This window comes from Tamandua tetradactyla, chromosome 8 (assembly GCF_023851605.1).
Source record: "Tamandua tetradactyla isolate mTamTet1 chromosome 8, mTamTet1.pri, whole genome shotgun sequence".
NCBI classification, from domain to species: domain Eukaryota; kingdom Metazoa; phylum Chordata; class Mammalia; order Pilosa; family Myrmecophagidae; genus Tamandua; species Tamandua tetradactyla.
The window spans coordinates 23,397,684-23,425,400 of NC_135334.1; the positions used below are offsets into that span (position 1 = coordinate 23,397,684).

The window sequence follows — 27,717 nt, forward strand, 5'->3', positions numbered from 1 at the left end:
AGAACAAAAGAATGTCATTACTGCAGTGTGCTGAAAATAGATGGTATTTAATATTTTAAAATTTCAACTAATGTGTGAGACTAAAGCGCAAAATGTTTATTTGGTACAAATCTATACTTTGACTAGTGCATCTCCTAATATAACCTATGTAGATAGTTGATTGAACACCTTAAGTACATGGAACTTTGTATAGGACATGAAATTTTGTTGGTTTGTCCAGGTGATGCCCTGATGAATCCCAGAGTGATCTGATCAGTGAGTGGAAACGTATCTGCAAAGTCCCCTTCGGGGAACGGTGAGAATGGGGGAAAACTCAACTTCCGCAAGTTGAATTCTTGATATTCTCACAAGTAGTGTGGACAACCAAAGCTATAGGCTGAGCCCCCAGTCTTGGGGTTTGTTCATATGAAACTTAACACCACAGGGGATAGGTCAAGCCTACTTAAAATTAAACCGAAGAGTCACCCCAAAGAGAACCTCTTCTGTTGCTCAGATGTGGCCTCTCTCTCCAGCCAATATAGCAAGCAGACTCACCACCCTCCCCGTCTACATGGGACATGACTACCAGGGATGTGGATCTTCCTGGCCGCATGGGACAGAAATCCCAGAATGAGCTGAGATTCAGCATCAAGGGATTGAGAAAAACTCTAGAATGAGCTGAGACCCAGCATCAAGGGATTGAGAAAACCTTCTCGACCAAAAGGGGAAAGAGTGAAATGAGACAAAGTGTCAATGGCTGAGAGACTCCAAACAGAGTCGAGAGGTTATCCTGGAGGTTATTCTTATGCATCAAGTAGATATCATCTTGTTATTCAAGATGTAATGGAGAGGCTGGAGGGAACTGCCTGAAAATGTAGAGCTGTGTCCAGTAGCCATGTTTCTTGATGATGATTGTATAACGATATAGCTTTCACAATGTGACTGTGTGATTGTGAAAACCTTGTGTCTGATGCTCCTTTTATCTACCTTGTCAACAGATGAGAGGAACATATGGAATAAAAATAAATAATAGGGGGAACAAATGTTAAAATAGATTTAGTTTGAAATGCTAGTGATCAATGAAAGGGATCAGTAAGGGGTATGGCCTGTAAAATTTTTTTCTTCTGTTTGTTATATTTTTCTGTTGTCTTTTTATTTTTTTTTCTGAATTGATGCTAATGATCTGGGAAATGATCATGATGATGAATATGCAACTATGTGATGATATTGTGAATTGCTGAGTGTATGTGTTGGGAATGTTTGTTTCTTGTAACTTTTTTTAATTAATAAAAAATTTTTTAAAAACTATTGCTCTTTTCTTTCTTTGCTTTATATATGTTATATTATACAACTAGAAAAAATGTTTTTAAAAATGAATAGGAGAGTGCAAGAGTAGTTCAGTGGTAGAATTCTCACCTGCCATGTGGGAGACCCGGGCTTGATTCCCAACCCGTGCACTTCACTTCCCCCACTCAAAAAAATTCAACACATGGTGCTACAATATCAGGAAAGTCACATGGAAATAAAATGAAACACATATCAAAAATCTTATGGAATCTATAAAACAAAAAATACACTAATATGTGATTTAGACAGTTGCAGGTATAAAGTTAATATACAAAAAAATGCACTTTTACATACTAGCAGCAAACAACTGGACTATACAAAAAAAATTTTAATTCCATTTACAAATGTCAAAGAATATTAAATACTTAGTAATAACAGCATACAAAAAAAAAAAAGAAAAGAAAAAAAAACACCAAAAATGAATAGCCACCTTTATACTACTAACTTTGTTAATGGACTAAACTCACCAACTGAAAGATACACATTGGCAGAATGGATTAAAAACTATGATACACCTACATGCAGTTTTCAGAAGACTCATCTTAGACCCAAGGATACAGAGTGAAAGGATGGAAAAAGATATTCCACGTAAGCTGTAACCAAAATAATATAAGACAAAATAGAAATGAAATACAAAGTTGTCATAAGAGACAAGGAAGGACACTACATATTAATAAAAGGGACAATTCACCAAGAAGAAATAACAATCAAAAATGTTTATGCTTCCAATCAAGGCCTTTCAAACTACATTAGGCAAACAATGGCAAAACTGAAGGAAACAAATAGACATTTCTACAATAATAGTGGGAGACTTCAATACACCACTCTTTTCTATAAACAGGACAACCAGCAGAGGATCATAAAAAGAGAGAACCTAAACAATGTGAAAAATGAATTAGATCTAACATACATATATAGATAGTAAATACCAGGATATACATTCTTCTCGTGCTCATGGAACATTCTCTAAAATAGACCATATGTTGGGACAAAAAACAAGTATTAATAAATTTTAAAAGATTGAAATTATTCAAAGCACCTTCTGTGACCACAAGGGAATGAAGCTGGAAATCAATAATCACCAAAGAAACAGAAACTTTCACAAGCATATAGAGGTTAAATTATACACTCTTAAACAATAAGACCTGAGAGGGAAATGTATTGCCTTAAATGCCTATATTAAAAAAGAAGAAAGAGCAAAAATCAAGGGCTCAACTGGTCACCTGGAGGAACAAGAGAAAGAACAGCAAACTAACCCCAAAGCAAATAGAAGAAAAGATATAAGACGATTAAAGCAAAAATAAAAGAACTGGAGAACAAAGAACTGGTTCTTTGAGAAAATCAAGAAGATTGATGGACCTTTAGCTAGGCTGACAAGAAAAAAAGAGAGAACAAAAATAAATAAAATCAGAAATGTGAGGGAGGGTTCATTACCATGAGCCCTGAAGAAATTAAAAAAAAGAATAAGAGTATACTAGGAACAACTGTGTGCCAACAAATGAGATAACATACATGAATGGGCAATTTCCTAGAAACATGAACAACCTATACTGACTCACGAAAAAATAGAAGACCTGAACAAACCAATTCCAAGTAAAGTGATTCAGTCATAAAAACCTTCCTATATTAAGAGGGAATCATTTTAGAAAAAACTTCAGAAACGGTAGAGCCAAAATAGCTGACACAGAAAAGAGACATTTGAAGATGCAGAAAGAAAATATTCCCAGGAAAGCCATTTTGAAGCCAGAAGTCAAGAAACCTAAGATGCAGACACTTAGAGAACAGTTGCTTCAAGATGACAAACAGACATCTGGTGGTGCTTGGAGTGCCAAAAAAGTGGACATCTAGACACAGGCAGAGCCTAGCAGAAGTTGCCATGTGCCTTCCCATAAGATGTTAAGTTGTGTCCCGGAGGATCTAAGTGAAGGCCCACAGATGCTTAGAGAGGAAACCACTGGCATTAGAAGCTGGAAGCAATGGATCCTGAAACAAGGACCAGCAGATGCCAGCCATGTGCCAGATATCGGCCTTTCTTGAGTCAAGGTATCTTCTCCTGGATGTTTTAGTTTGGAAATTTTTCTGGCCTTAGAACTGTAAACTTGTAATAAATTCCCTTTATAAAAGCAAAAAAAAATAAAATAAAATGCTTTGGCTATTCTAAGACCTTTTCTAAAAAAAAAAAAATAGGTTGCTAGGATTTTGATTGAGATTACACTGAATCTATAGGTCAGTTTGAGTAGAACTGATGTCTTCACAATTTTTTGTTTTAGAACCAATACCCAATACAAGAACACAATAAATTTCTCTATTAATTTGGATATTTTTTGGTTCCCCTCATCAATGTTTACCTTTTAGCTTTCAACATACAAATCTGTCATATATTTTATTAGATTTGTACACATATATTTTGTATTCTTTGTGCTATAGTAAGTAGTACTTTTTTCAAAAAAAATTCAATTTGTAATTATTTTTTCCTAATATATAGAAATACAACTGACTTTTTGCATTGTGAACTTGTATCTTGTTCTACTGACTTTTTGTAGATTCCCTGGGATTTCCTACATTGACAATAATGTTGTCTGTGAATCTAGACAGGTTTATCTCTTCCACTCCATTCTAAGGGCTTTAATTTCTTTTCCTTACCTTATTACATTGACTTGGGCCTCTGGTATGATTTTAATAGAAGTAATGAAAATAGACACCCTTATTTTGTTACCAGTATTAGGGGGAAAACATTCAGTCTTTTACCATTAATTATAACGTTAGATGATGTTTCTTTTTTTTTAATAGATGCCCTTAGAGTTTTACTATGAATGGATGTGAGATAATGTGGTTTTTCCTTAAACTGTAAATTTAGTGGATTACATTAATTGATTTTTTTCCTCCAACATTAACTGATTTTTTAATGTTGAACCACCTTTGCATTTCCAGAATGAATACCTCTTGATCATCATGGGTGTGCCAGTCTGAAAGGATATATGTACCCTAGAAAAGCCATGTTTTAATCCTAATGCCATTTTGTAAAGGCAGCCATTTCTTCTAATCCCTATTCAGTACTATATGTTTGAAACTTCAATTAGATCATCTCCCTGGAGATGTGACTCAATCAAGAGTGGTTGTTAAGCTGGATTAGGTGGTGACGTGTCTCCACCTCTTCCAGGTGGGTCTTGATTACTTTACTGGAATCCTATAAAAGGGAGATTCAGAGAGAGCAGAAAAGAATGATACAGCCACAAGAAGCAGAGAGTCCACCAGCCAGCGACCAAACGCCTCCCGGGGAGCTTCATGAAATAGGAAGCCAGGGAGGAAGCTAGCAGATGACCCCATGTTCACCATGTGTCCTTCCAGCCGAGAAAAACCCTGTGTTCGCCATGTGCATTCTCACTTTTAGAGAAAAACCCTGAATTTCATAGGCCTTCTTGAACCAAGGTATCATTCCTGGATGCCTCAGATTGGACATTTCTATAGATCTGCTTTAATTGGGACATTTTTTCAGCCTTAGAACTGTAAACTAGCAATTTATTAAATTCCCCTCTTAAAAAGCCATTCCGTATATTGCATTCCTGCAGCTGGCAAACTAGAACAGTGGGGAAAAAACAAAAACAAAACCAAAACACCCTTCCTACAAAGAAAAGCCTGGGGCCAGATGGTTTTTCAGGGGAATTTCACCAAACCAAGAGACCTTTGGAGATGCAGAAAGAAAACACCCCCGGGGAAGCCATTTTGAAGAACTAACACCATTTCTGCTCAAACTCTTCCAAAAAAACTGAAGAAAAAGGAACACTACCCTAACTCATTCTATGACGTCAACATCACTCTAATACCAAAACCAAGTAAAGATGCTACAAGAAAGGAAAGCTACAAGCAATTCCTTAATAACTATAGATACAGAAATTCTCCACAAAAATACTTGCAAACTGAATCAAATGGCACATTAAAAGAATTATACATCATAACCAAGTGGCATTTATTTTAGGTGTGCAAGGGTGGTTCAACACAAGAAAATCAATCACTGTAATTCAAAACATTAACATACCAAAAGGTAAAAATTCATGCTCCTACTGATAAGATACTGAAAAAGCATTTGACAAAATCCAGCATCCTTTTCTGATAAAAACACTTAAAAAGGTAAGAATCAAAGGAAACTTTCTCAATATCAAAGAGGGCATATCTCAACTAGTCTCATATTCAATTGTGAGAGACTGAAAGCCTTCACCCTATGATCGGGCAAGAGTCAAGGATGTCATTTGCCACCATTATTATTCAACATTGTGCTAGAAGTTCTAGCTAGAGCAATCAGGCAGGCGAAAGAAATGAAAGGGTCTAAATTAGAAAGGAAAAAGTAAAACTCTTATTATTTGCAGATGATATGATTCTATACTTAGAAAATCTTGAGAAATCTTCAACAAAATCAGTTGAGCTAATAAACAAATTTAGCAAAGTGGCAGCATAGAAAACTAATGCACAAAATCAGTAATGTTTTTATACACTAATAATGACCTAACCAAGGGAGCAATTTAAAAAAAATTCCATTCACAATAGCAATAAAAACAATCAAGTATATAGACACAAAGTTAACCAGGGATATGAAAGACATGTACACAGAAAACTACAAAGCACTGCTATAAGAAATCAAAGAAAACCTAAATAGGCAGAAAGGACACTCTGTGTTTATGGATAGGAATGCTAACGGTCATACAATGTCAATTCTACACAAACTGATCTACAATACCAATCAAAATTCCAACAACCTAATTTGAAGACTTGGAAAAGCTAGTTATGAAATGTATTTGGAAGGAAAAGGGCCTCAAATAGCCAAAGATCCTAAAAAATAATGAAGTGGAAGGGCTTACACTTCCAGATGTTAAAGCTTATTATAAAGCCAAGTAGTCAAACAGCGTGGTATTGGCACAAAGATAGACATATTGATCAATGGAATTGAATTCAGAGTTCAGAAATAGATCCCCAGATCTATGTTCCATTGATTTTGACAAGGCCCCCAAATCCACTGAATTGGGACAGAAAAGTCTCTTCAATATGTGGGCCTGGAAGAACTGTATATCCACAGTCAAAGGAATGAAAGAGAACCCCTATATCACACCTTATACAAAAACTAACTCAAAGTAGATTAATGAGCTAAATGTAAGAGCCAGTACCATAAAACCCCCAGAAGAAAATGGAGGGAAACATCTTAAAGACCTAGTAATAAGAGGTAGATTCTTCAGACCTAATACCCAAAGCAGGAGCAACAACAACAATAAATACATAAATGAAAATTCCTCAGGATTAAACACTTCTGTGCTTCAAAGGACTTTGGTCAAAAAAAGATTAAGAGTCAGCCAACTCAATGGGAGAAAATATTTGGAAACCATATACCGGATAAGGATTTGATACCCAGCATATATAAAGAAGTCCTACAACTCAACAACAAAAGGAAAAACGGCCCAATTATAAAATGGACAAAAGATATGAATAGACATTTTTCCAAAGAGGAAATACAAATGGTTAAAAAGTACGAGAAAAGATATTTATTTTCATTAGCTATTAGGGAAATGCAAATCATGACTACAATGAGATATCACCTCATACCATAAGAATGGTATTAAACAATAAGGAAACCACAAATTGGAGAACATGTGGGGAAAATGGAACACTTATTCATCTACAGTGGGAATGTAAAATGGTACAGCCACTGTGGAGGACAGTTTAGCGATTCCCCAGAAAACTAAATATCAAGTTGCCCTATGACCTGGCAATTCTGTTACTCGACATATACCCAGAAGATCTGAAAGCAGTGACATGAACAGACGTTTGCACACCAATAGTCACAGAGACATTATTCAACACTGCCAAAAGATGGAAACAAACCAAGTGTTCATCAACAGATGATGTAGTATATACAAAGTATAAACAAAATGTAGTATATACAAAGGATGGAATATTATTTAGCAGTAAGAAGGAACGAGGTCTTGAAGTATGCAACAACATAAATGATTCTTAAGGACATAACGCTGACTGAAATAAACCAGACTCAAAAGGAGAGATATTGTATAATTTCACCATTAGCCACCTAGAAAATGTAAACTTATAGTCTTAAAATGTAGAATAGAGGGGACCTAGAAATAGACTGAAGCTACAGAAGGGGGAATAGTTACTAATATGTACATATGTATTAATGAAGTTGATCTTAAATGTTTGGGATTTGATAGAGGTGATGGTAGTTCATTACTGAGATTATAAATAATAGTGCCAATATTAAAGGTGAATGACTGAAAGGGGTTGCCTAAAGTCATGTATCTCAAATGATTAACACTACAGATATAAATAAATGAACTACTACAAAAGAATGACACTTGTACAGGGAACTTCCGGGAAGATGGCCGAATAGAGCAGCTCCAGATGAGCCCTGCTCCATGGAAAAGTTAAAGAAGGGGCAGGAGGGTGACTGAGGCAGCAATTCAGGAGTGCGGTTGACCTGGGAGAGCCTTCTGCACCACATGGTCAGCCCAGGTTGGAGAGGCCGAGGAACTGAGAGGCAGAAATCTGGGGCCTGGCACGGAGATGCAGAGTCTGTGGGAGTGCACAGATGGGAGCCCAAGACTAGGAAGTAAGTCAGGCCACTCAGGTGCGCTACTCTCAGCAGCACAGCCCCATGACCGGTAACTCACCCCACATCCCACGCACCCAAACCCCGTCACCCACTCCCATTCTACACACTCCAGGTGCCCACACCCCACCAACCACCAGTGCATGTACCTGCCTAACAACCCCACCCCAAGTGCAGCCCAACCCACCTCTCCTGCACCCCTCTTGAACACTACCTCCCCCTCCTTGTTCCCTGCAGGCTGTTGCCAGAGCATAAAGGCTACACACACTAACCTCCCACACCTAGGCTACCCCTACCCCCTGCCTACAGTGTCGCACAGCCTCACTCCACCCCCCCCCCAAGTTCTGCGCATCCGTTTATGGTACTTTCAGGCCCACACATGTGCACGGGTCCTCAATCACATCATTCAGCTCTAGAACTGCACATTACGGCTGTCCTAGAAAGGCACATACGCATAGCACTCAGCCTCAATTCCTAGCTCAGAGACAGTGCCGACCTGCACAGCCAGGTCACATCTGACCCCCATCAACGAAGGCATAATGCCGACCTGCTGCCACAGCTCTACGCATGCGCACAGAGGGCCCCATGCCATAGACCAGCGCACATCAGAGTTACGTCCCCTAAACCAGAGCACCTGCACAGCTACATCCTCCTGGACTGCTGGGCACCCATATCCACAAGCATCAGTGTAACATCCCCTGCACCTATACCTGCCCTGAAACAAATCACAGCACTGAGTGCCCCCACCCCGGAGCCTGCTCCCTGCTGTACAACCACCCCACAAACACAAGGTCTTAGACTACTGAAAGAAATCAACTCCCTAAGTAAATCAATCAAGATATTTACATGCCATGAAGACAGCAGAAGATCACAAGCATATCACAATGCAGACATAGTTCTGCCTAATGACCAAATTAAAACACCAGAGGAGACATGGACTTTCGAACAACTAATCAAAGATGTTCATACAACTCTACTTAATAAAATAAGTAGGATAGCAAATAATATAAAGGAGATCAAGAAGACAGCAGAAGAGCATAAAGAGGAATTTGAAAGAATAGAAAAATAGCAGATATCACAGAGATTAAAGACTCTGTTGACCAAATAAAAACATATTAGAGGTACACAACACCAGAATTAAAGAGACAGAAGAAAGAATAAGTGATACAGAGAACAGGATAGAGGACTTTGAAGATTCAAAACAGCAAATGGCAAAAAAGATGGAAAAAATTGAATTGGTACGCAGAGAAATGATAGACAAAACAAAGGATACAAATATAAGAATCACTGGTGTCCCAGAAGGAGAAGAAAGGAGTAAAGGGCTAGGAAGAGTAGTTGAAGATATAATGTGAGAAAACTTCCCAACTCTCATAAAGGACATAATTATACAAGTCAAAGAAGTCCAACAAACTTCAAACAGAATAAATCCAAATAGGCCTTACCCAATACTATGGGTAAATAAGTGTGGGGGGGATAAGGGAGATGGGGTATTTTGGTTTTTTTTAATGTATGGTTGTATATATCTGTTATTTTTCTCTTTGGCACAAAGAAAATTGCCAAACATTGTGAGGATCATTGTACAACTAAATGAGGATACTGTGTGATGCTGACTGTATACTTTGGATAGAATATATGGTATGTGAATTTATCACAACAAAAACCGGAGAAAGAGTGAGGGAGAGGGAGACGGAAAGAAACATACATATAAGTGCTAGAGAAGATGTGGAGTGAGAGGTATACCTATTAAATGTTGGTAAAGAAGTAGAATGGTGCAGCCCCTCTGGAGTTTAATGTAGCAAATCCACAGAAAGCTAAAAATAGGGTCACCATAGGATTAGGAAGTCCATTACTAGGTGTTCTAGTTTGCTAGCTGCCAGAATGCAACACACCAGAAACGCATTGGCTTTTAATAAAAGGTGATTTATTTCGTTAGTTCTTCAAAGGAAAGGCAACTAACTTTCAACTGAGGTTCTTTCTTACGTGGGAAGGCACAGGGTGATCTCTGCTGGCCTTCTCTCCAGGCCTCTGGGTTCCAATAACTTTCCCCGGGATGATTTCTTTCTGCATCTCCAAAGGCCTGGGCTGAGCTGTGAGTGCTGAGCTGCTTTGGCTGTTGAGCTCTCTCATTTAATCACCAGTCAATTAAATCAAACATCATTCACTGCAGCAGGCACCCTTCTAGCCAACTGCAGATGTAATCAGCAACAGATGACGTTCACATGCCATCGGCTCATGTCCACAGCAATAGAACTAGGCACCTTCACCAAGCCAAATTGACACCTGAATCTAACTACCACACTAGGAATATACTCGAAAGCACTGAAAGCAGGGACACAAATAGACATTTATACACTGATGTTTATGGCATCATTATTCATGATAGTTAATGGATGGAGGTGGCTGAATGGTCATCAACTGATGAACAGAAGAGTGAGTTGTGATATATACATATGATGGACTACTGTGTGGCTACAGAAAGGAATGAAGTCATGAGGCACAAAGTGAGGTGAATGAACCTTAAGGACATTATGTGGAGCAAAATAAGCCAGAAACAAAAGGACAAATATTGTATGGTCTCATTTTAAAAATGCTTATAAGAAAACTAGGGCCTAGACTGTAAGCTCTTACAGTACTCACACTTATTCCTGAGTTTTAACTGTTACTTCTATATTCTGAGATGCTGTGCTCTTTGTGTATTAAGTTAGCAGTTCCCTGGATATATGTGTACCTGTGTGACACCTAAGAATCTACAGCTCTAAAAGTCAGCATTACTCCATACAGCAACTGCTAATGAAGATGAAAAAGAGATCAAACTTCAATTAGAGATATGAATGAAGTTGATCTGGTTGGGACTAAGGTAAATCAAAATACAGGGAAAAGGATGATATTGTCTGTATTTTAAAACTTCAACTTCTACTCCCAGGGGTGTGGACCTCCCTGGTAGCATGGGACAGCGATCCTGGAGTGGGCTGGGACTCAGTGTCAGAGAACTGAGAGGACCTTCTTGACTGAAGTGGGGAGAAGAGAAATGGGACAAGGTAATATCAGTGGCTGAGAGATTTCAGGAAGAGTCAGGAAGTTGTCCCGGAGGTTGTTCTTGTGCATTGTATGCATGACCTCTTTTTGGTTTGGGGTGTGTTGGAGAGGCTGGAGGGAGATGCCTGGGCCTGAAGAGTTGTGTTACAGTGGTCATGTTTCTTTGAGATTATTGTGTTACAGTGGTCATGTTTCTTTGAGATTATTGTGTAGTGATGTAGCTTTTGCAGAGTGACTGTGTGATTGTGGAGGCCTTGTTCTGACGCTCCTTTTATCTGCGGTGTGGACAGATGAGTAAAGAATGTGGACTGAAAATGGATAAAAACTAGGGAGAACAAATGTTGAAATGGATTGGGTGGAGGGAATATTGTATGGAGGGTGGAGGGAAATGCTAGTGGCCAGTGAGGAGGAGGGGAGAGGGGTGTGGTATGTGTGAGATTTTTGTTTCTTTTTTGGAGTGATGTACGTGTTCTGAGAAGTGATCATGGTGATGAATGTACAGCTGTGTGGTGATGTTGTGAGCCACTGATTGCACACCAAGTATGGAGTGTTCATACGTTAAGAATGTTCATGTTGTATGTTGACAGGTTTTATTAACAAAAATTTTTTAAAAAAAACAACTTCAACTTCTGTGTGAGAATAAAGAGATGTTTATTTTGTCCAAAATTTAAATTTTCTATAGCACACTATCTAACTTAACCTGTCTGGTCAATTTATATCTAAATACACGGAGCCTAGAATAGGGAATGCCATCTGATGATTCTGTATTGCTTAGTGTAATACCATGATACATTCCATAGTATTGGGGGCAGAAAATAAAATATTTGCTCAGTCCTTGAGGGACTGGAGAAAAAATATAAAACTATTAAACTTCCCCACTGGGAAATTCTTGATATCCTCTCAAGCACTGGGGACTCCCAATTTAATAAGCCAAGCCCTTGACCTTGAGGCTGGCCCTCATGAAACTTGTTCCTATAATGGTGAAGCTAAGCCCATTTAAAAATATGCCTAAGAGTTACCCCCAGATATGGCCTCTCTCTAAGTCAAACTTTGCAAATAAACTCACGACCCTTCCCACTACATGGGACATAAGTCTCTCCGGCAACATGCGACAGGACTCCCAGGGATGAGCCTGGCCCTGGCATCATGGGATGGAGAATGCCTGCTTGACTAAAAGGGGGAAAAGAAAAGTAAAAAATAAGGTTTCAGTGGCTAAGAGATTTCAAGTAGAGTTCAGAGGTCATTCTGGAGGTTACTCTTATGCAGGCTTCAGCCAGATATTACAAGTTGCCACAGTACACCAAGATTCAACAACAGTATTCCTGAACACCCTGAAGAAAGCCCAGATAAGCCCTGAAACTTAGAAGTACCAGTCTCTCCCCAAATATCAACCGGTTGCATTCTGTACCCCATAATGTTGACAACCCTTTTCAATATAAAGAAATTAGAATGGTCATTGCCCTAATATCTCTGAAGACTGAGAGAATAATCAAATGAGAGAGAGAAGTTGTAACAGAGAACTTAGGCTTTAGCAAATTATTGAGTACTGAATCACTATATAGATATCTCTTTTTAGTTTCTAGTGTATTAGAACAGTCAGAAGGAAACACCTGAAATTGTGAAACTGTAACCCATATCCTACTTTAAAATTTGCTCTATATCTACTTGTTAAACTGTACTTTGAAATTTATCACTTTTCTGTATATATGTTATATTTCACACACAAAAAAAATGTTTAAAAAAATAAATAGCCAAGTCACAGACTGGGAGAAAATATTCACAGAACATAACTGACAAGGGGTTTATATTTTAAATATATATTATACAATTTAAAAAAGCCAAACACTCAACCAAAAAAATTAAGAGGACCAAAAATTTGATCAGACACTTCACAAAAGCAGATACATGAATGACCAAAAAGCAGATGGAAAAAGTCATCAGTAACATTAATTATTAGGGAAATGCAAATTAAAACCACAATGAAATACCACTTTATAACCACTTGAGTGGGAAGGATGTGAAGAAAGCAGAACTCTCCTACATTCTGGAGTATATTTGTTAGTTTTTTATAAAACTAACATAAACCTATTTCCATGACTCAGCAATTCCACCCCTAGGAATTTATCCAAGAGAAATAAAACTGTATGCTCACACAAAGACTTGTACTTGAACGTTCACAGGAGCTTTATCCCTAATAGTCAAACAGCCTTCATTACCGTAAACACGAGAGTGATAGACTGTGGTATATTATTAAATGGGATATTATTCAACTATAAAACGGGACAACAATGAATCTAAAAAACATTATGCAGAATGAAAGAAGTCTTACACAAAAGGGTACATACTATCCACTTATGTGAAGTTCTAGAACATGCAAAACTAATCTATAGTGAAAAAAATCAGAATGATGTTGCTTTTGGGAGAGTAGGTAGAAGAACTGACTATGAAGGTGTGTAAGGGAAACTTCTGGGGTTATGGTAATATTTTATATATCTTGATGGGGGTCTGTATTACACAGGTGTACACATTTGTCAAAACTCATTGGTGACTTAAGATTTGTTTATTTAACTACATGTATATGTTATTACCTCAAAAAAAGGGAAACATAAATATTGAATACTAATTCATTAAATGCATGCTAAAGTGTTTAGGAGTGAAGTTATTGATGAGTGCAACATAGCCTGATAAGCATCCAAAAAAAGAAAAAAAAAGATAAACTGATGAATGGATAGAGGGATGGATAGATAAAAATGTAACAATACAACAAATTTTGCAAAATCCTAAATGTAGAATCTAGGTGGTGAGTGTTAAATGTACAATGTTTTCAACTTCTTTGAATGCTTGAAAATTTTCATACTACGATACTGAGGTGCAAACCCTGATAATTTCATTCTGTTGCTTAAAAAAATCTGTTGGTTACTGAGCAGCACCATAATCTTCAATAACTACCAATACTCTTTGTTCACCTCTTGGTCTCATTTACTTCCCTGAAGTTTGCGACACTGTCAACCACCCTCTTCCTTTTGAAACCGTAGTTTACTATTCTAAACTTCTTCACTTTCTTTCTTAGATTAGTCTTCCTGCCTTCCCTTCCTCTTACAACTCCTAAACTATAGGTACACTGCCAGGTTCAGAACTGAACTCTACTCTGTACTGTTTCACCACAGAAAATTCACTTCTATCATTTTAACGCTCACCTCTATACAGCCAACTCCAAAACTGTATTCAAGTCTCCCATCTCCAATTGCCAACTATTTCAACTTGGATTCCCACACCATCAAAACTGAGAAATGGAATCCCAACTTCCGAATTAATGCCCATGGCACCACACAGTTATCCAGGATCAAGAGTGAAGTTATTTTTTACATCTTCTGTCTTCATCCTTATAATAACCAGACACCAATTCCTCCTGAATCCATTTCTTCCTTTTCATTCTACCTCCATGTATTAGTTAGGGTTCTCTAGAGAAACAGAATCAACAGGGAACACTTGCAAATATAAAATTTATAAAAGTGTCTCACGTGACCGTAGGAACGCAGAGTCCAAAATCCACAGGGCAGGCTGCGAAGCTGATGACTCCAATGGATGGCCTGGATGAACTCCACAGGAGAGGCTCGCCAGCCAAAGCAGGAATGCAACTTATCTCCTCTGAGTCCTCCTTAAAAGGCTTCCCATGATTGCATTTAGCATCACTAATTGCAGAAGACACTCCCCTTTGGCTGATCACAAATGGAATCAGCTGTGGATGTAGCTAACGTGATCATAACCTAATCCTATGAAATGTCCTCATTGCAACAGACAGGCCAGTGCTTACCCAATCAGACGAACAGGTACCACAACATGGCCAAGTTGACACCTGTCCCTAACCATGACAGTCCACCCCTTGTCAACTTGGCACCTATACCTTAGATTTCCAAATGAAAACAAAAATAAGCACACATTTTTTCTTTTACCTGACAATACTCAACTGTCCTGCATATAACTGGAAACACATTAAATCTCTCCAGAATAGGGTGCAAATCCTTGGACAACATTCATTCTTAAACTTGATATCTTACAACTTAAATAGTATAACACAAACAAAACAGCATTACAGTCCTCGTTTCTGTAACTGATCACGTGGTCGAAGTTCATATTTATCACTACCTTCTTCCACTACCCATTCCATGTTCCCTTTCCCCTCAGCAAGCACTTCAGCTGGCCGTGGTTCTTTGCCTGGTGGGGTGACCCAAACCTTCATTCCTGAAGTCTCAGAGCCATTAGTGGTCCTGCCTGGATTGTGTTGTTGCAGTTTTCCATTGATTTTAATCACAGGGCATGGTAGTACTAATAGACGCCCCAGGGGATCTCCTATATTCCAAGAAAACTCTTCTTTACCTCCATTATGTAGTTGCAGTCCTACTTCCTTCTGATAGTCAGGGTCAATTACCCCAGACAATAATGTAATTCCCTTCTTGGTGTGTTGATCCAGAGGCATAAGTAGCCCAAAGTGGCCAGGTGGCAATCTTAACTTCCAGTTCAGTGGTATCACTGTTGTTTCTCCTGGAGAAAGCACACCCCGTTTTGGAACTAAAACCTGTAGACCAGCAGAACTCAGGGTAGCAGGGACAGGAAGCAAAAATTTTCCCAGTGGATCACTAGGAGTAATAGTGAGTGGCACCACACCCATTTCCACCCCTTGGTTCCTGGACCCATGGATCCTGGCTATGGGAGAAACAGCACCATACAGTGGACGCTGATTCAGAGCATACACAGCTTCCTGGAGAACATTACCCCAGCCTTTCAAGTTTTTGCCACCTAGTTGGCACCGTAATTGAGTTTTCAAAAGGCCATTCCACCGTTCTATCAATCCAGCTGCTTCTGGATGATGGGGAACATGGTAAGACCAGAGAATTCCATGAGCATGTGCCCATTCCCGCACTTCATTTGCTGTGAAGTGTGTTCCTTGATCCGAAGCAATGCTATGTGGAATACCATGGCGATGGATAAGGCATTCTGTAAGCCCACGGATAGTAGTTTTGGCAGAAGCATTGCGTGCAGGGAAAGCAAACCCATATCCAGAGTATGTGTCTATTCCAGTTAGAACAAATCGCTGCCCCTTCCATGAAGGGAGTGGTCCAATGTAATCAACCTGCCACCATGTAGCTGGCTGGTCACCTCGGGGAATGGTGCCATATCGGGGGCTGAGTGTGGGTCTCTGCTGCTGGCAGATTGGGCACTCAGCAGTGGCTGTAGCCAGGTCAGCCTTGGTGAGTGGAAGTCCATGCTGCTGAGCCCATGCATAACCTCCATCCCTACCACCATGACCACTTTGTTCATGAGCCCATTGGGCAATAACAGGAGTTGCTGGGGAAAGAGGCTGACTGGTATCCATACAACGGGTCATCTTATCCACTTGATTATTAAAATCTTCCTCTGCTGAAGTCACCCTCTGGTGTGCATTCACATGGGACACAAATATCTTCATGTTTTTAGCCCACTCAGAAAGGTCTATCCACATACTTCTTCCCCAGACCTCTTTGTCACCAATTTTCCAATTATGGTCTTTCCAAGTCCCTGACCATCCAGCCAAACCATTAGCAACAGCCCATGAGTCAGTATACAAACGCACCTCTGGCCAGTTTTCCTTCCAAGCAAAATGAACAACCAGGTGCACTGCTCGAAGTTCTGCCCACTGGGAGGATTTCCCCTCACCACTGTCCTTTAAAGACACCCCAGAAAGGGGTTGTAATGCTGCAGCTGTCCACTTTCGGGTGGTACCTGCATATCGTGCTGAACCATCTGTAAACCAGGCCCGAGTTTTCTCTTCCTCAGTCAATTCACTGTAAGGAACTCCCCAAGAGGCCATAGCTCTGGTCTGGGAAAGAGAAGGTAATGTGGCAGCAGGAGTGGAAACCATGGGCATCTGTGCCACTTCTTCATGTAACTTACTTGTGCCTTCAGGACCTGCTCTGGCTCTATCTCGTATATACCATTTCCACTTTACAATAGAGTGCTGCTGTGCACGCCCAACTTTATGGCTTGGTGGGTCAGACAACACCCAACTCATGATAGGCAACTCAGGTCTCATGGTAACTTGGTGGCCCATGGTTAAGCGTTCAGTCTCTACTAAGGCCCAGTAGCAGGCCAAAAGCTGTTTCTCAAAAGGAGAGTAGTTATCTGCAGCAGATGGTAAGGCTTTGCTCCAAAATCCTAAGGGTCTGCGTTGTGATTCTCCTACTGGGGCCTGCCAAAGGCTCCAGACAGCATCTCTATTTGCCACTGACACTTCCAGCACCATTGGATCTGCTGGATCATATGGCCCAAGTGGCAGAGCAGCTTGCACAGCAGCCTGGACCTGTCTCAGAGCCTCCTCTTGTTCAGGTCCCCACTCAAAATTGGCAGCTTTTCTGGTCACTCGATAAATGGGCCGGAGTAGCACACCCAAATGAGGAATATGTTGTCGCCAAAATCCAAAAAGACCAACTAGGCATTGTGCCTCTTTTTTGGTTGTGGGAGGGGCCAGATGCAGCAATTTATCCTTCACCTTAGAAGGGATATCTCGACAAGCCCCACACCACTGGACACCTAGAAATTTTACTGAGGTGGAAGGCCCCTGTATTTTTGTTGGATTTATCTCCCATCCTCTGACACGCAAATGCCTTACCAGTAAATCTAGAGTAGTTGCTACTTCTTGTTCACTAGGTCCAATCAACATGATATCATCAATATAATGGACCAGTGTGATGTCTTGTGGGAGGCAGAAATGATCAAGGTCTCTGCGAACAAGATTATGACATAGGGCTGGAGAGTTGATATACCCCTGAGGTAGGACAGTGAAAGTATATTGCTGACCTTGCCAGCTGAAAGCAAACTGTTTCTGGTGGTCCTTACTAATAGCTATTGAGAAAAAAGCATTTGCCAGATCAATAGCTGCATACCAGGTACCAGGGGATGTATTGATTTGCTCAAGCAATGATACTACATCTGGAACAGCAGCTGCAATTGGAGTTACCACCTGGTTGAGTTTACGATAATCCACTGTCATTCTCCAAGACCCATCTGTTTTCTGCACAGGCCAAATAGGAGAGTTGAATGGGGATGTGGTGGGAATCACCACCCCTGCATCTTTCAAGTCCTTAAGAGTGGCAGTAATCTCTGCAATCCCTCCAGGAATACGGTATTGCTTTTGATTTACTATTTTGCTTGGTAGGGGCAGTTCTAGTGGCTTCCACTTGGCCTTTCCCACCATAATAGCCCTCACTGCACGAGTTAGAGAACCAACGTGGGGATTCTGCCAGTTGCTCAGTATGTCTATGCCAATTATACATTCCGGAACTGGGGAAATAACTACAGGATGGGTCCGGGGGCCCACTGGACCCACTGTGAGACGGACCTGAGCTAAAACTCCATTGATCACCTGGCCTCCATAAGCCCCCACTCTGACTGGTGGTCCAGAGTGACGTTTTGGGTCCCCTGGAATTAATGTCACTTCTGAACCAGTGTCTAATAATCCCCGAAATATCTGATCATTTCCTTTTCCCCAATGCACAGTTACCCTGGTAAAAGGCCGTCGGTCTCCTTGAGGAAGACTTAGAGGAAGGTCAACAGTATAAATTTGTGGCAGTGTAACAGGTTTCTTCCCCATAGGGACCTGGCCTCCCCTTCATTCAAGGGGCTCAGGGTCTGTAAACTGTTTCAAGTCTGGAAATTGATTAAGGGGCCGTGATTCTGTGTTTTTGTAATTCAGGTTAGACTTCTGTTCCCTTGACCTAGAACTCTTTTGTTTATACAGCTCCAACAAGAATTTAGTAGACTGCCCTTCTATTGTATTTCTAGGCACCCCATGATTTACTAGCCAATGCCACAAATCTCTGTGTGTCATATAATTTTGATGCCTCCTTTGAGTTTTTTGTCTATTATAATACCCACGTCTACCCTGTCTTTGGTGATTAAGTGCTGCCACCTGGCTTCTGCCAACTCGGGATCCTGTCATCCCCATTGTGTTTAAGGATTCCAGCTCAGTGACAGCAGTTCCTACAGTAATATCTGACCTACAGAGAATTGCAACCACAGAGCTCTTGAGGGATGATGGTGCTAGTCTCACAAACTTATTTCTCACTGTTCTGGTAAAAGGTGCATCTTCTGGACATTCCTGGGGTGTAAGAGCAGGCTTTGCATGATAAATCCACTCTAACATCCCAATCTCTCTAAGCCTCTGGATCCCCTCATCTACATTATACCAGGGCAGTTCTGGCATTTCAACCTCAGGTAATGTTGGCCACCTTTTGATCCATGTTTCAACCAACCACCCAAACAAGCTGTTAACACCTTTTCTAACTGCTCTAGCTATAACATTGAATGCAGAATCTCTGCTTAGTGGGCCCATATCAATAAATTCAGCCTGATCCAGCCTTATATTCCTCCCACCATTATCCCACACTCTTAAAATCCATTGCCACACATATTCCCCTGATTTCTGTCTATATAAATTGGAAAACTCACACAGTTCTTTTGGAGTATAACGTACCTCCTCATGTGTGATACTTTGTACCTCACCTTTAGGGGCCTGTTGGGACTTTAGTCTAGTTATAGGTCTAGAAGAAATGAGGGGTGGTGGGGGTGGGTCATGAAAAGAATTAGAAATATCTTCCAAGCCATTTGCTTCAGGGCTTTCATTTGCAGTTTCATCTGGTGAAACAGGATTAATAACTCTAGGGCTAATCCCTTCAGGAGGAGGTTGGGTGGCCAATTCCTCAAGGCAGGCTGAAGGTGGGGCGGCTATGTCCTCAGGGCAGACTATTACAGGGTTATCTAAAGAAGGCTCAGCATGGTCTAGGGTTTCAACCTCACCCCCAACATCATTATCAATCCATATGTCACCATCCCATTTTTCAGGGTCCCACTCCTTTCCAATCAATGCCCTCACTTTAACGGCAGACACCATGCAAGACTGAGATTTCAGTTTACGTTGTAAAGTTGCTACTCTAACAATAAGATTCTGAGTCTGATTTTCAGAGATCTCAAGTCTACGGCTACAGGAAATAAAATTTTCCTTGAGGATACTCATAGAAACCTCTACATCTTTCAGATGGCACTTAAGCTTCTTGTTTGAAGCTTTAAGCCCATCCCTTTCACCCTTTAATGCAGACAGTGTATCTAACAACAACCAACCAACATCTCTATAACTCTTATTTCTACAAAACTCTGTAAAGGTGTCAAGAACATTATCCCCCAGAGTCTGGCTTCGTACAAGTGAAGCATTAGGAGAATCGAATGATGATATTTTGACTATCTCCTTTGCCAACTCAGTCCATGGATTGGGAGTGTCATTCTGATTATGGGAATCAGAGTCCTTAGTGTCTCTGAGCCCAGTCAGAGTAGAAAACCATTCATAAAAACCCATTTTTAAGATTCTGTTCCTTAAGAACCACTCCTGGTACCAAGATGTATTAGTTAGGGTTCTCTAGAGAAACAGAATCAACAGGGAACACTTGCAAATATAAAATTTATAAAAGTGTCTCACGTGACCGTAGGAACGCAGAGTCCAAAATCCACAGGGCAGGCTGCGAAGCTGATGACTCCAATGGATGGCCTGGATGAACTCCACAGGAGAGGCTCGCCAGCCAAAGCAGGAATGCAACTTATCTCCTCTGAGTCCTCCTTAAAAGGCTTCCCATGATTGCATTTAGCATCACTAATTGCAGAAGACACTCCCCTTTGGCTGATCACAAATGGAATCAGCTGTGGATGTAGCTAACGTGATCATAACCTAATCCTATGAAATGTCCTCATTGCAACAGACAGGCCAGTGCTTACCCAATCAGACGAACAGGTACCACAACATGGCCAAGTTGACACCTGTCCCTAACCATGACACTCCACTAGTCATATAATGATCCTTATAAACTCATTGTATGGCAAGAGCTTAAGGGTTAGTGTCCTAGCCTCTGTCTCTCCTCACAATTCACCTTGCACATTTCTAAAATGTCTTTATACATCCTCTCTTTATATAATTTCTATGATTTTCTATAGCTAAATGATATTTATGAATTTTATAGTTAGCCACTGTGCTATATGCTGAACAAAAAAAGTGATATAAATGGACCCCTCCCAATAAGGCAGGTCCCCTGATAGTCACATTCTCTGTAGTTGATTGTAAAGTTTTAGTAATGGATGCTGGTGATGGTAGTATATTGTAAATGTAATTAACAGCACTGAATTATATATTTGAATGTACTTAAAAGGGGAAATTTTTAGGTTGTATATACGTTATTAGAATAAAAATTTAAAGACAAACTTAAGACTGTACAACACAAACAGTGAATCCCATTATAAGCTATGGACTACAGTTAATAGTACAATTAAAATGTTCTTTCATGAATTATAACAAACGTACCACACTAATGTAAGGCACTAATAACAGGGTAGAATATGGGAAGTCTGTATTTACTACATGATTTTTTGCAAACCACAACGTCTCTAATAAAAAAAAATGTATTAAAAAATAGTATTTTTAAATAAAAACAAAAAACCACCAAAACCACCACCACAAACCAACATAAGAAATCTAGATAAGGAAGACAGCCAAAAAAAAACACCAATCAAAAAAGGTAAAAGTTAAAAATAAAAACGAAGAAAAAGCCCCATTATTTCCCCAATTTTCCACACCAGAAATATGGGAGTTATATTTAACTCTTCCCTGTCCACCCACACCTAACAGTCCTACCCCTATTACAAATCTTTTCACTTCTCTCCATCCCCACTGATGCTACAGTTCTGGCCACCATTATTCTAACTTAGGTTCCGAACTGGTCCTACACCAATCCATTTCCCAACTGCCAAAGAGGCTTATGTAAATACAATTCTCATCCTTTGATAACTCTCCACCCTTAAAATCCTTCAGTATCTCTTACTATCAGGGGGAAAAAACCAAACTTCTTAATGCAGTGGATGCAGCCTTCCCTGATCTGGCCCTGACCACTGCACAAGCCTCAGTCCTCTCCATCTCACAACTCAGCTGCTACTCTCTCTCACTTGTGGGCCCGAATGTGGTGCCTTTTTTCACATTGTTTGCCTGGCTAATTCCTATCTCCATTTCCCTCTATAACCCCATGTTTCCTCTGAAAATTTTTAAGTCAGCAGAAAACTTAAGACAATATTACAATGAACATATGTTCTTCATCTAGATTCATTGGTTAACACTTTTGCCACATTTACTTTAGTGACATTCTGAACCATCTGAAAGGTACAGACATCAAGACACTTGATCCCAAGTACTTCAGTGTCTCTTAAGAACAAGAACATTCTCCTGTATAATCACACAATACCATAACACCCAAAATATTTAACACTGATACATTAATATGTGGTCCATACTCAAATTTTCCCAAATTGTCCATAATACCCTTAATAGTTTATTTTCTGGTCTTTGTTTGTTTTTAATCCAGGATCAAATCAAAGATGATACACTGCACTTGGTGGTCATGCTTCTCCTTATCTTTTAGGACTCAGTTCTGGAATCATACTCTGGGAAGCCCTCCCTGACTCCCCCTCCCCAGTCTGGGTTATGTGCCTCTTCTATATGCTTTCATACGACTACTATCAGATGTTATTTTATAATTTTCTGTTTATTTATCTTTATCCCCTATTAAACAGAAGCACTATTAGGTCTTTTTATTCTCCAAGACCATAGAGATTGGCTCATACAAGATACTCAATAAATGTTGGCTGAATTAATGAAAGAAAGAAAGAGCTATGAACAGGAATTATGGTAAAAATCTTTGTGCCCATAGTTTCTTTGGATGATGGAATGCTAAGAAAATCCTACCACTACAAGAACAAGATATGCACAGAAAGATCTCCCTTCACTTCTGAAAAAATAAACCCCACATTTAACAGAAAAATTGAGAGAGTATTATTCTGGTACTCATGACATATATAAGGAAGCCCAATTGGATCTTCAAAACTTCAAGTGACAATTTTCCCACAAATGTGTTAGTATCAAGCATCACTTGTAGCTATTCAATCAGATGGGAAAAGAATATACAGATATACAAAGTAAATAGCACATATCAAAAGGAAATCTCTCACAGGGTAGACTCATCCTCCCAACTTCCATTCCCTACATCTGGTACAAACTTGCTAAGTACATGTCTATGTTTTACCTTCCCTGCATAGACTATGAAGGTGATGGCAAATGCCATGTTATTGTGTGATCATACTGCCTTTAACCACTAACAATGCTGGGCACAGTGTTCTGTACCTCTTCAAGCTGCTGGCGTATGGATCATCATGGGTAAACAACCTACCCACCTGTTAATCATTCAGTACCACTCAATTCTCAAAAGAACTGACTGGTCTTTAGGCACTCTCCCAAATATACTTTCTCTTGTTGAACTTTCCAAGTTTTTACCTTTCAGACTTAAAAACGATTCAGCAAATCAATTTGCTACTTTTCATTTAGCTCTCTCACACAGAGGCAAAAGCTGAGACTTTTTGATAAATAAAATGGGTTTCTAGTAGCAGCTAAATAAAATCATTCAAAGCTATCTTGATTTACAAACAGCTAATTTCAAGAAAACTAGAAAAATGGAGAATCTGCCCAAATTCTGTATCTGCCCTTGCTCTGCTACAATACCCAAAAGACATAAATCCACTAAATAATTCTTTCATAAATAGCTTACAATGTTACTGTTTGAAATCTGCTTTTGGTGTTGAACATAAATATAATCATTATAAGTATTCTCACAGGCTGAACTTTAGAAAATCAAGCGAAATAGGTGTTAGCTGCACATCAAAACCTTGATCATTTTTAGGACCCAACAAGCAGCTGCTGTAATGTCAAGATATTAATGAATCTCTTAAATTTTTGACTATTAAGTCTAAACTAGGATGCTGAAAAAAGATTAGGCCATTGGAAGATGTTTATTTGTGGGCTTGTTTTTCAAATAAAAGTTAGACCAAAATAAAAAATCTGCTACAAGTAACACAAATGGGACCAGCCCTTTACATACATATATACACACAAGGTTTTGATTCTTAGCATCATTTACCTTCTACCCTTCTCGCAAAGTTTTTCAATTTCAGCTTTCAGATCCTGCTCCTTCTGCAAAAATTCTTTCTTTTCCTTCTCTATCTTCTTCTTTGTTTCTTCCCGCTTAATTGTCACATCCTGGATAGCCTTTAATATCTCCTGAGTCCCATACAATTAGCGCCACACAAAAATAAAGAAGGAAATGAGTTAGTTCTTTTAACCTGAGGGTTATTTTCAACTATTGCAAAGTCACATATTGTTTGTAATGAATCCAAACCAAATTGAAGAAATTTAGTTTATGAGTAGCTTCAAAAAGCAGTATTCAGTCCTAAGAGAGGAAGTGACAGTAAAGATGATTTCAACTCAACAGGAGAAAGAATTTCTAGCAATCACAACTGTTCAAAATAAAATATATTGCATCAAGTTCTCCATTGCTGGTGTTCAAATAAAGTCTGGATAAACACCTGTCAGGAAAGCTGAGGAAGGCATTCTTGGACTGGGTCGGAGTTCATTAACACAACCAAATATGTTCTTGTTTTGAAATTGTTCTACTTTATAAAGTGGGTTTTTTCCTTCTTTAATATTTAAAAATATACAAATACTTGTAATAAATACTAGTAATAACAAGTCAAACAATAAAAATGTGATAAAGTTAACAATTACAACCTAATTCACACCAATTCCACCTAAGGTAATCAAGTGTTAACTATTTTATATCATGCGTTCACATTTTTCTCCATTTCCACAGGAACACATGTATACTTCTGAACATATTTCTTAATTCTTTTTTTTTTTTTAATATGAGGCCATTTTATATATATTGCTTTCTGCATCCAGGTTTTTTTCTCTTAACATGAATTTATTTCTATGGCAGCAGATATAAATCTAACTCAAAATTAGCATGCATAATATTACATAACATGCATATATCCAATTTATTCAACCATTCTCTCTTAATACATCAGGTTGATTCTGGTTTGTTTGTAACTACAAACAAAACTGCAATAAACATCCTTATGTACTTACACTTTCATACAAGAACTTTCATGTTTGTATAATACAGTCCTAATAATAAGGCTGTTAGGTTGAAGAGAGTGTATATTTAAAATTTTAGCTGATAATTCCTAACAACTTTCTTAAAAAGTCTGCAACAATTCACATTTCTACCTATAATGTCTGAAAGAGTTCATTTCTCCTCCATTCACAACTTATTTCATTTTTGCCAATCTCAAGTGGGTGGGGGTGGGACGGAATAATTTAATTCCCTAATTGCTATTCTTCACTGTTTTTGGTGTCTGTCTCTCCCAACTAGAATAAGAAGTGTTCAATGAAGGCACAGATTATGTTTCATTCACCACTAGATCTCCAGAGCCTAGAATGCTTATCACCTAACAGGCACTCAAAAAATATTTGCTGAATGAATGAATATCACTGAACTTTTTTCACATATTTATAATCCACTTGCTTTTCCTCTTCTGTGAATTATTCTTTATAACCAGAGTAGGCAAAGTAATAGTACCCCAAAGGTGTCCACACCCTAACAGCTAGTATCTGTGAATATGTTACCTTACATAGCAAAAGAGGCTTTGCAGGTGTGAGTAAAGTTAAGAATGGAGAGAGTATCCTGGATTACCAGGTGGGCCCAATGTAATCACACGGGTCCTTAACAATTGGAGAACCCTTCCAGGCTGTGGTCAGAAGATTGGGACTAGGAAAGAAGAGTCTACAACAGTTGCTATTTCTGAAGATGGAGGAAGAGAGCCACATATTAAAAAACACAGGTGCCCCCTACACGCTGAAAAGGCAAGGAAACAGATTGTCCCCTAGAGCCTCCAGAAAGGAATGCAATCCTGCTGACATCTTGATTTTGGCCCAGTGTCCCCCGTATTGGACTTGAGACCTACAAAATTATAAGACGATACATTCGTGTTATTTAAGCCACTAAATTCATGGGGTGATTTGTCACAGAAACAACAGGAAATTCATGCAATAAGCATTTCTGATTTTTCTTAGATTGTTTGCCTTTCCCATCAATTTATATGAATCTCAGAATGTCGTGGATATTAAACCTTTTGTCAGATGTGCTACAAATATGTTCTCTTGATCCAACATTAATCTTTCAACTGTTTTTAAATATCATTTGCCATACCAAAAAAATTTAATTGTATGTACTCCTTTGGGGAGCTTTTACAAGATTTTCTGCCTTGCTAATAGTGACCACTTACAACCTGAGGTTTTATAAATATTCTCTACATTTTCTTATTATTAAAAAGAATTTGTAGCTTTTATATGTAACTTTCTAATCTACCTAGAATGGTATTTTTTAATACAATGTGATTTAGGAGTCTAATCAAACATTTTTCCAAGGAAATAGCCAATTATGTCAATAAAATATATTAATAAATAATTCTTTTCTCTCTAAACTAAAATAGGAATGAGAGTCTGGACAAGATGCCCTCAAAGGCTCATTTTACCTTTAAAATACTTTGATAACCATTAAAAAGAACAGAATAAATACTGCTTTTCTATTTCTACTAATTCAGAAACAAAATTAAAGTTTAATTAGGGATAGCTACTTTACTTATTGACAACTTTAATATAAGCAGAATACCTGGTGATTCTTCATTTCTTCTTCTCTCCTTTGTTGAAGTTGCTTTAATTGCACTTGAAGCTGATTCTCCACTTGCCTCTGCTTGTCCAGGACCTCCTGGTAGCGCTCCTTCAAAAGGGTCCTCTCTGTCATCATTTTATCCTATTGGTAACAACAGAAGAAAAGTTTATTAATCTCAAAATTAATTAATCCATCTCAACTTAATCTCAAGAAAAATTCACCAAGGGCCTGTATAAGGCACTGTACAGAGATCTATAGCTGCCCTGTCTAATATGGTAGCCACTATCCACATGTGGCTATGTGAATTTAAATTAAAATAAAATTTAAAACCCAGCTCCTTGGTAGCCTTAGTCACATTTCAAGTGCTCAAAACCACTTGTGATTAGTGGCTACTGTATCAGACAGCATAGATATAAATATTTCCATCATCACAAAAAGTTCTACTGTACACACTACTCCAATGCAGGAGACAACAACCTGCCAAATCCAACCCAGTGCCTCTTTTTGCAAATAAAGTTGTTTTAGAACACATTAAAAATATTATTGGCTTACAAGTTGCCTCTGCACACTACCATGGCACAGTGGAGTAGCTGCAACAGAGCCAATACAAGCCTGCAAAGACTAAAATAAGTTTTCTTACCCTTCACAGAAAGTTTGCCAATCCTTGCTCAAGGAAGGAGGCATTTTACCATCCATTAAAGAGAGAAGTAAAGGATGAACAAAAACAAAGAACAAGATCACCTACTCAAAATGCATCCAGGATGCATTAGCACTAAAAACTGACAAACCTACTAAAGAGGTGTGTGGAACCTGGCATTTGGGTTAAGAAACTCAGCTCTGATAAAGACTGAGATGGTATAATCTAGGAATGCCTATAATGTATAATGATAGCGACTAAATGTACAAATTTAAAAATGTTTTCGCGTGAGGAAGAACAAAGGAATGTCAATACTGCAAGGTGTAGAAAACAGACTGTAATTCATATTTTAAAACTTTAACTTATGCATGAGACTAAAGCAAAAAAAATGTTTCTCTGATGCAAAATTTATATTTTAACTAGTGTATTTCCTAATATAACTTATGTGGACAGTTTAATTGACACCATAAGTACATGGAACCTTG

At 38.9% G+C, this 27,717-nt stretch overlaps 1 protein-coding gene across 5 annotated transcripts in view; it reads right to left on the reverse strand.

Moving 5' to 3' along the window:
- RNF214 (ring finger protein 214) overlaps positions 1–27,717 on the reverse strand; it is a 94,746-nt gene that overhangs the window by 36,070 nt on the left and 30,959 nt on the right. For all 5 annotated transcript variants that reach the window (XM_077112804.1, XM_077112803.1, XM_077112802.1 and 2 more), the window contains 2 exons: positions 26,596–26,736; positions 24,004–24,143 (listed from right to left, as the gene is read on the reverse strand). In XM_077112804.1, coding sequence (XP_076968919.1) covers positions 24,004–24,143; positions 26,596–26,736 — 281 coding nt within the window. The remainder of the gene's footprint in view (positions 1–24,003; positions 24,144–26,595; positions 26,737–27,717) is intronic.